This window comes from Grammomys surdaster, unplaced genomic scaffold, assembly GCF_004785775.1.
Source record: "Grammomys surdaster isolate TR1022 unplaced genomic scaffold, NIH_TR_1.0 229, whole genome shotgun sequence".
Classification (NCBI taxonomy): Eukaryota; Metazoa; Chordata; class Mammalia; order Rodentia; family Muridae; genus Grammomys; species Grammomys surdaster.
The window spans coordinates 3631871-3642501 of NW_021604674.1; the positions used below are offsets into that span (position 1 = coordinate 3631871).

General features: G+C 42.9%; 1 protein-coding gene across 3 annotated transcripts in view; it reads left to right on the forward strand.

The window, feature by feature from the left end:
• Lgi1 (leucine rich glioma inactivated 1) overlaps positions 1-4311 on the forward strand; it is a 42899-nt gene extending 38588 nt beyond the window's left edge. Inside the window, exon 8 of one of the 3 annotated variants that reach the window (XM_028773517.1) lies at positions 3888-4311. In XM_028773517.1, coding sequence (XP_028629350.1) covers positions 3888-3925 — 38 coding nt within the window. In that variant the 3' untranslated portion in view covers positions 3926-4311. Of the gene's footprint in view, positions 1-3106 lie in introns of all 3 variants that reach the window. The other 2 variants (XM_028773516.1, XM_028773515.1) reach the window with 2 other exon arrangements.
• Positions 4312-10631: the final 6320 nt, after the last annotated feature.

The following is a 10631-nucleotide window of genomic DNA, read 5'->3' on the forward strand; positions in this document are numbered from 1 at the left end:
GGGATTTGAACTCATGAACTCTAGAAGAGCAGTCAGTGCTCTTAACCGCTGAGCCATCTCACCAGCCCCCCTCAACAGTTTTTAAAATTGTAAAATATCAATCAAAACAGTTCTGAAAGCTGTTGCTTTCTAACATCTTGAAACCTGCTCCTAAGAACAGCCCAACCTCCTCATAAAAGGCCACCATTAGCTGGGCAGGGTGTCAAACCTTTGTAATCCTAGAACTCAGAAGGCTGAAGCAAAAAGATTGTGAATTTAAGGCCAGCTTGGGATATATAGTAAGACTCTGTACTTAAAAGACTTAGCACTAGACAAGGTACAATTATAAGGTTATAATTATTAATTAGATTTTGCCAGTGGTCTTCGAGCCCATCCACTGTCAGATATCCAAATAGTCCTTTATTCAAGGAAGGTCGTGTTTCTCTTTCTTCTTGGATTTTCCAATGTGTAGCAGCCAGGTTCTATGCTGTCTAACCTGAGGTCTTCTGATGTGTGCACAAGACACTGTTTGTTTCAGGATCTTGCTGTGTCATCAAGGCTGGCCTTGAACCCGCAATCCTCCTGCTTCAGCCCAAGCATTAGGATTCCATGCGTGTGGTGCCACGATCAGCTTGCTCTGGAAGACACTGTAGACTAGAACTTGACTTGAATGAGTCCGCTGCTTGTAAATTTTCAGAAGGCTTTCTTTAGATGATTGTGTAGTCTGTTCCTGGTTCTGTAATGAAGTGCCTCAGGCTGGGTTCTTTATAAACATCAGAAATGTATTTCTCACTGGGAGATCTGGGAGCTGGGAAGTGCAACAGATTCAGTGTCTTGTGAGAATTTGCTTTTCACTTCAAAGATAGCCTCTTTTCTATGGATGCACAGGGCAATGGGAAGAGTTAAAACATTAAAACAACTCTCTCAAGCCCTTTTATGAGGACTGTATTGCTGTGATTTAATCACTTCTTAGAGGTCTTGGGTCTTCATATTGTCCCACGGAGGATTACATTTCAATGCGAGTCTGGAGATTCGCACATATTCAAAACAGGCAGATCACAAATAAAACATGATACGGTCGTTAGTCTCTCTGCTATGGACAGGCATCACTACCTGCCTGTGACACCGTTTCTTGCAGAATACATATGTAGCCAACGAATCCTTCTCAACACAAACTCACCAAGCAGTCACAACCACTCGGTCAGTCAATATGGGCACCAGAGATGAGATCTGATGGCCTCCCTAACACATTCTAACCCTTATTGTATAGAAAAAAAACTGACCCCAGAGAAGTTGTCATCCTCTGTAGGTTGCACAGTAAGTTTAGTTCTCAAAGAAGTCACAACTAGGGGCTAGAGAGATAGGTTAATTGGTAACATGTTTTTTATTTCAGTGTGAGAATCTGAGTCTAATCCCCAAAACATATTTTAAAAAAAAACAAAACTGGGTATGGTAATGTGCACCTGTAATCTCAGCATTGAAGAGGCAGAGACGGAAGGATTTCTATGACTATGAGCCAGTCAATTTATCTTAATCAGGGAGCTCTATGTCCCAGTGAGAGACCCTACTTCCAAAACCAAGATGGCAGTGCTCAAGGAATGACATCTGAAGTTTGACCTCTGAGCTCCATGTGCACTCATACACACATGTATCTGTACACACACATGCATATGTGTGCACATGTACACACACACACACACGCATACACGTGCACACACACATGCACACATGTGCACATGGGTGGCACACACAGAATAGTAGAAAGATTTCCTGTGAGACTCAGTGCCCTAGAGTTAGAGTCAGAAAAGTCTGGGGTAGATTTTCTCTGTAGGTCTTTGGATTTCCAAGTGTTAAACTCCTTCTAGAAGTTAACACTGTATTCATAAGTGTTATACTCTTAGCTAACAGATACTAACATAGGCCACTGGCAGACCCTTTATTGTTATCTGAGGTTTTCCCTAAATAACTTTAAGGAGCAGTGCCCTCTTCCTCTTTTCCTTGTCACAAGGGTTCCTCTGCCTTTTTATTTTTCTCCTATAGCCAGTGTCCTAAAGCTCTAGGTCAACCTGGTCCTTACAGTAAATACTCTCAGGCCAACCAAGAATTCAAAGGAGACTTTGAATAAATAAATAGATAGATAGATAGATAGATAGATAGATAGATAGATAGATAGATAGATGATAGATAGATAGATAGATAGATAGATAGATAGATAGATAGATAGATAGATAAGCCAAAGACTCTGATAGGCCCATGTTGGGATCACAGCTCTGTCTTTTGGTAGCAGAACTTAGCCCTTCTGAGTCCAGAGGAGTTTGATCATCTAGAAAAAGAAAGATGAGCAGGCATGGTGGTGCACACATTTACTCTTAGCATTTGGGAGGAGGAAGTTGGAGATATGCAAGTCTGAGATATCCCAGCCTGGACACAACATAGCAAAACTCAGTCTCAGAAAGCAAACAGATACACACATGAGTGCTCGAGCATGCACACACAAAGATATAAAAAGGAAGACAGCATTTATCTCAAGGTTATTGGAATAATGTAATATTTTGATAAAGCATATGTTCAGAAATGGCAATTTTTAATTATAATGGGAGAAATGAAATCAGTTATGTCAAGGAAAACAAGACTCTCTGCAAGGAGTGAAAAGAAAGAGTTTTCTGGTCATTTATGTACACCCTAACTGTCTACAGCACACTGGACATAACTGACAATGTCATTGTTCATAACAAGGCCCCATGGGTGTAAAAGCCTTAGAGATTGGTCCTGCCTAATAATCCAAGAGAATCTCTCATTTTAGGCTGATTTCTGTGGAAGTTTCCAACTCCAGCCTGTGCATTTATATCAGTGGTCCTCAACCTTTCTAATGCTGTGATCTTTTAAAACGTTTCCTCATGTTATGTGACCCCTAGACATAAAATTATTTTCTTTGTTACCTCATAACTATAATTTTGCTATTGTTATTAATCATAATGTAAATATCTGTGTTTCCTGATGGTCTTAGGCGACCCCTGTGAAAGGTTTGTTTGATCTCCCTTTCGTGATCCAGAGGCTGAGAACCACTGGTTTACATGTTCCAGAACAGGGTACCCACACATCTAACGTCTCATTTGTTTCTCCTCAGGCACGTCCACTGTGGTGTGCAAGCCCATAGTCATTGACACTCAGCTCTATGTCATTGTGGCCCAGCTGTTTGGTGGCTCTCATATCTATAAGCGTGATGGTTTTGCAAACAAATTCATAAAAATCCAAGATATTGAAGTTCTCAAAATCCGAAAACCCAATGACATCGAAACATTCAAGATTGAAGACAACTGGTACTTTGTTGTTGCTGACAGTTCCAAAGCTGGGTTTACTACCATTTACAAATGGAATGGAAATGGATTCTACTCTCATCAATCCTTACATGCCTGGTACAGGGATACTGATGTGGAATACCTAGAAATAGCCAGACCGCCATTGACCCTCAGAACACCTCATTTAATTCTGTCCAGTAGTTCTCAGCGCCCTGTTATTTACCAATGGAGCAAAGCAACACAATTATTCACTAACCAAACTGACATTCCCAACATGGAGGATGTGTACGCTGTGAAGCACTTCTCTGTGAAAGGTGATGTGTACATTTGCTTGACCAGATTCATTGGCGACTCTAAAGTCATGAAGTGGGGTGGCTCCTCCTTCCAGGACATTCAGAGGATGCCATCTCGAGGATCCATGGTGTTCCAGCCCCTTCAGATAAATAATTACCAATATGCAATTCTTGGAAGCGATTACTCCTTTACTCAAGTGTATAACTGGGATGCAGAAAAAGCCAAATTTGTGAAGTTTCAGGAATTAAATGTTCAGGCACCCAGATCATTCACACACGTGTCCATTAATAAGCGTAATTTTCTCTTTGCTTCCAGTTTTAAGGGAAACACACAGATTTACAAACATGTCATAGTTGACTTAAGCGCATGAGACACCAAATTCCATGGCTGCCATCGGAAACTTTCTACAGTGCGTGACCTGGATGAACTCGATGCATGATGACTCTTCTTATCACACTTGCAGATGAATACCTTTCAACATTGAGACTGCTAAAGCCAATACTACCAGTATCACCATCCTTAACTGTCCAGTCCAGTGGTGTGGGAAGTTACCTTTTATAAGACAAAGTTTCATTATGTTACTGTTCTTTGCAGTGAAGATATGTAAATAAGCGTTTAATGGTATCTGTTACTCCGAAAAGAAATATTCATATGTACTTTTCCATTTATTTATTCACGTGTTCAGAAACAACTGCCAAATAAAATGTTTACATTTTCTTTCATATCCCAAAGGTAATTATTTACAAGAGCTGTTTGATTCTTGTTGATTGTATGTTGAGGAAATAGTTTTTTACACTAGGATTATATTTGGATCAAGGATTTATGGTATTGAGTAAAGATAACAAATGAAAATAGTTTCCCATAATTTATAAACATATTTCTCTGGGTTTGTTCAATGGATTTTGAACACTCAGAAGTCACGACTTTTAGGGACATTTAAAGGTGACAGGGTAACACCCTTCAATGAGAGGGAGAGAGTTTGCCTTTTATGTTAAGGCTAACCTGTAATGAGAAGGAAGACCATCCTGTCCTACCTGATAGCCTGGGCTAAATACCACTCAGCCATTTTATAGAAGAAATTTAAGTTTTAGGATTGACTAGCCCCTGACCTGGGACTTTTAAAATATCTAACTCTAGAGTCTCCTGGCAGCTGGTAGACTGTAACTTATGTAGAGCACTTGCCTCCAACATGCTGGCTCTGGAGGCCTCTCTATCTGGAGGAGGACATTTTGCTTCTAGACACTGGATTTGCTGTAACTGACCTGCCACACAGTGCCTACAAGGCTCATGTTTGATTTTCTAGATTCCTGCTTCTGGATCACTTGAGTCATTAGTAGCTAGCACAATGCCTGTTATGTACATAGTAGGCTCTCCAAAATTGCTTTTCATAGCCTGGGGATATAGTTTCATGGAAAAGTAATCCCGTGGCATGTGTGAAACCCCGAGTTCAATCCCAGCATAAAACAAAAGAGTTTTGAGGGGGGGAAATGAGTGACTCCTTTTATAATAAACCCAGAGGTCCTTCTGACCTACATAATACTTATTGGGTACTTGTTCAGAATATGGTGTGGTTGTAGGTAATTAATACAGGAGGGTGGTACGATGCTTGACCTCTGTAGTCTTGGAAAAAGAATGGCAGCAGGCTAAATATACAAAAATATCTATAGATTAAGCAATGAGTGTGAAGAATCATCTGAAAATTCTAGATTTTGATTATCTGGGAATAATCAGAGAAACTTTGGGGAAGCTATGCTCTTTGTTTTACTTAAAGGGAAAGATGCAAAGGGAAGATGCAAAAGGAGGTGTGTAGGGAAGACATTACTGGCACAAACTGGTTGTGTGTGCTGCCTTTATGAGGGGCTTTTGAGCTTGCTATGTTCTCACTGAATGGAGGTAGGCAGACAGCAGTACTCTTTGTCCAAGATAAGTCTGGTAGCCTGAAGCATCAGGGGTCTCCATAATAATCAGTCTCCAAAGAAGCAACACCCTGGGTCATCATGCACAAAGACAGAATTTTATTACCCATATAGAAAAGATGCTAGATCTGGCTTCAGAGTTATAGGGGAGAGGAAAGCTTAATTCCTGATCCTTCACTGGCCTTGGAACGCCTTTTCCTTTGTACTAATAAGCAACATCATATGCTGCTGGAGGATGCCTGCATTGTACAGTCTGGGTTGAAACCCAGCTCTGCCACGAACAGGCTTTGCAACAGGCAAAGTACTTAACCCACTTGAGCCTACTTCTTCATTTGTAAAGACGGATAACAAGACCTACTTCTGAGGAGAAGAGTAAATGAGAAAACCCGTGAATGGCAGCTGGTATTTCCCAAATATAGCCCCTACCACACCTGGAAACCCCTGTGCCTGTGAGACCCCTTCCCAAATTCATTAAGAGGTAGAATCGAACTCACCTGAATGATTGGTGACTTGCTTTTAATACATTGAATTTGGTGAAAGTGATAGTTTGGCTTCCCTGCTAAGTCATAAAAACCATGAACTCTTTCTTGCCTTGCAAATTGGGACACTTGCCTGCAGAGCCCAGAACATCTGCATAAGAAGTCTTACTAACCAGAGGCCATTGTTCTTTGTTGAAAACCAAACCCCACAGGCCCAGCTGGTGTTACAACCAACAGCCACCATCAACCACCAGTTCTGTGAAGCCTACAGCTCCAGACTCTTCAGTCAAGTTCCTGCCAGACATCAGACCTTCCTACCTAAAGGGCAGCCATTAAAGAGCAGCAAGACATCCACAGTATCCCTGCCCAAATTCGTGACCCGGACTCTATGAGAATAATAAAGTGGTTGTTTTAAATGGATACGTTTGGGGGTGATCTGTGATACGTCCGCAGTCGTCAGAGGGTAAATGAAGCACGTGTGAGCAGAATGGTCTGTGTGAACACTCTCCACACAATACTTACCTGGTAGCCTCCTCCTACCCTCCTCACCCCCCACCCCACCCAGCACATTACGTACTTTTGGACCCCACTCTACTTTTTAAAGGATAGCTACTTTTCTCAATGCCATTTTGGTGTTCTTACCTTGTACCAACCATTGTTCCAGAATGCAGAGACTGTGCACCCACAGTCTGCTGACCATGCAGAGTTAGTCATTTACCTTAAAGCCTGAAACATGGAGCTGGGAGGTGAGCTGGTTGAATTCAGACTGTCATCCATACCTGTCTACCTTCTGTCATAAGGTGTTGTCTTTCAAGTTTTCACTCTCCAACTTATGTGTGGGACTGTCGACAGGGCAAGAAAAGATTGAGGAGACAGAGAAAATAATTTAAGACCCTACTGAGATTCAACTCTAGTCCCCTCTGGCCACAGATGACTGGGTCTGGGTGCACCCCAAGTCAATTATCTCCCTTGAATGTTTGGAACTAGGACCACAGAGGCTAGGGCTTTTAATACAGACACCAGATTTGCAAGGTGATAATTTTAAATTGGGATTTCTAGAAGCAGAGAGGTTTGCTGAGGAAGTGGAGAGCAACAGAGAATAGGAGAGGATGTTGGGTAAAGATAGATAAATGCCTGGCCTCAGCCTTATCCCAATGGGGACTCATCCCATGGGGACTCAAGAGCATGAATTGTACCACCAGCCTAAGAGTGCAGAGTATCATTTCCGGGCATCTTCAGAAGAGGTTTCATTCCACTAAGGATAGTCCTCTAGAGAATGGCACACATAGCTGTCGATGATCATTGCTCCCAGTTGCTGTGGAATGAGTGTGTGAACTGGGAATGAGAGTCTGGGTGGGGTACCAAGAGCCTATTCCACTATGATAGTGTGACCAAGGGGCCGAAGTCACCATCTCTGAATGGTTGTCATATCCCATGCACCAGGATCCTGGTTGAAAGAGTTACAAGAGAAGTGGAAGTGAGACAATACACAGTGTGTGGGAAAGAGCAAAGAAGGGAGAAGAGGGAGGGAGAGAGGGGAGGGCACAAAGGAAAAACATCAGGCAGGGAGGAGCAGTGTCAGAGACATGAGGAGGCATGGCATGCCAGGGTGGGCTCCCTGATAACCAGACTGTGTAAAACTGCTGGGGGATCATTTGTTGAGGAATATTCTTGAAGTCAACATCTGGGAAGGAGGGAACGGAAGCAGGACCAGGTGGAGAGACAGGACGATGCTAGCAAAAGCCTCTGACAGCTCTATCTCGAGCTCTGGAACTGAAATATCTCTTTTCAGTTGTCCCAACCTGGAGCAAAAGAAGTCACTTTTAGAGATATGTAATCTCCTCAGACATGGAAGAAAGCTATTTCTGGAAGGAAGCATGGGCTCAGGCGAGGCTACTGCTTAGCCAAAGCCATCTGCAAAGATACCAACCATCAGAGCCTCCTTGACAATAAGTCCTGTATTCCTGAACCAGCATCTTGGCAGTTTAGTGCGTCTACCTCAGAGGGGAGAGAGAGGGAGAAGGAAGAGAAAGGAGCAGGAGGAAGGAGGCAGCTGCCTAGTCCGTGTTTGTTTCCTGCCCCACATCCCAAGAGATCTGGTTTTGCTTTCAGCCTAATTATCTGAGATACTTCTATAATCATCCAGTTCCCATAAACATACACAGAGGCGCACATACACACATACACACACACACACATGCACATGCATGTACACACATATGCGTGTACATACACACTTTTTGAGAGATTTCTACATTTTTTATAAACTATCCTCCACTGGTGTAGACTACATGGTGACCACTGCTGCTTGTCAAAGTTCCAGCCTATCAAGACTGCAGACCACAATTCTCCAGCATTCATCTTTGGTTTTTACTGTGTGTTATGGGAGTCTCCTTATGCATTTGTTTTTCCTTTGCAGAATTTTGTATGAGCTTTGGTAGAAGGTGTAAAGTATACAATGGAAATCTCTCTAAACAAAATAGCTCTTTGGGGGAAAGTCTCTGTACTGTGGAACCACACAGTGTGATAACTCTGTTTACTCCCACACAAGACCCCCCCATTGTGCCCCACAGCACCAAGAGCAGAGACATTAAAGATTTATTAACTGAAAGATGGTTCCAGGAACTCCTAGGCACTGACACCAACTCCCAAGGATGAACGCACACAATTGAGAGAAACAATGGAGATCCAGAGTCTGAGGCCTCGGCAGCTGAGGGCAAGAGTTCAGTTTCTGAGTATAGGAGAGTGGGCACAACCGATTCTCCTGTGTGTGACTTATAGGGATGAATGGCAGATTCTGTTAAGAAGTTAGACTGGCTTGATCCCCCTCTACCATATACAGGAGCATCCACTGAAGGAAGTAGGATGGTACTGCGTAATGAAAGAAGAGTAAGCTATCAGGAACTTCCCTTTGGGGAGAGAATGAGGAGAACAGGCCCATATTGTAAAACTAAGGCACATAGGAATGCAAGTAGGAAACAGCTCAATGCTTGGTGTGCTCCATGGAATGAAAATTTCTCACATGGGTTTGTTTCTCAGGACTCAATGTCTAGGACCTCCTGACCACAGAGGCTGAGAGCCTGTAGGTGGAAACGCAAAGGGCTGCTGAACCTCAGAGAACAATAGGGACTTAGAATCTTACTGAACCTAACAATCTGTGAGAAGATCATACACTCTTGGAATCATTAAGTCCACTTTCAACATTACCTGTGATTAAGCTATTATGCAAACATAGAGTATAAAAGGTGTAGCCTTTCTTCAATAAACCAGCTCTCCTGATTCACTCTCAGCTTATGTGAGTCTCCTTCCCTTGCCAACTCCATACCTCCTCTTTGGGACCTGAACCCCGCTGGAGCTGGACTCTGGCACCCAACCAAGAATGTGAAGGTTAGTTTTGCTCTGCTGGAGATCTGAGGGAAGTACTAGATAGTTCACTATTTCTCTGCAGTTCAAACAACATCACTTCTCTCCCTCTGTCTTCAAGTTCATTGACTCCTCTGGTCAAATTAATTTAAAAATTACTTTTCCAACCAGAACAGGACTTCTCAACATTTAAAACAGAATTTCAATGTATCAGAACTTCTTGGACCATGGAAACGAAAAGATTCATGATGTATTTTGGACCCATAGATTTCTGATGAGGTTGTAAATCAGTAATTTTTACAATTAAAATTAATCTAAATTGCTGGGGTAATAATCGTATCCTTATAGTTGTGGCACAGATCTGCCCCAGATTTTGTTACCTCACCTCAAACTGAGTCTGAACTCTTGCCTGGCATTGGTCCTGTGAGCTCGTCTATAGGAACACTGCACGAGCAAATCCCAGCTCAGCTCCCTGAGCCCCGCTGTTACTGTAATACGTCAACCCTAATGGCTATAGTGACGGTGTTTTAATATGAGTGGTGACTACAACATTTAGCCTTTTCGAGATGCCAATGTTGTGAAGTTCAAAAATGACCCTTGTCTTCCTACCCCAACATTCTCCATGTTGTCCACACTTGTAATTCCTGTAGGGATTTCCCATCCCCCATCACGTAGGCGCTCCGCGATTCTCAGGCCACTTGCCCGCCTACAACCTCTTCCCCCTGCTTTTCCACATTTTGGAATCTTCATCCATATCTAACCTATTACCATTACACGTGGTGGCTCCCTCTTCTGCCTTTGCCAGCCCATTGGTTTTACCAGGAGCAAGGGTCGTAATTCAGCCTGCCTTGCAGGTGGTTAGTTGTGGATATAGCCATCTTTCCGAGCCGACTTCACATCCTTGAGGGTCAAGATTGAATCCTAGGTTTCTGTCCTTTTCTTCTCTTTTCTTTTCTTTCTTTTTTTTAAATATCATTCTACCTGAAGCTTAAGCTCCAAAAACAGTGGTTGCCACCTAGTAGAGGGAGGGTTGGTAAGACGGGCAGAAACGAAATAGCTAAAGCCTGGCTGCTTTGGCATTCCTGTTTGCTCGATTATGGCGTAGCTTCGTATCTTACAATCCGTTCTCACCCCACGGAGAATCCTGCCTGTGGAGTACCCACGAGTCAAGAGCAAAGGGGCAGAAAAGGTGACAACAGTGCTTTCAAAATGTCTCAATCCTTCAACATAGTCATTCTGGAGAGAAACGTAAACCCACAGCCAACTGGTCAAATGTACCCAAGGAGCTTCCTCTCCAGCTG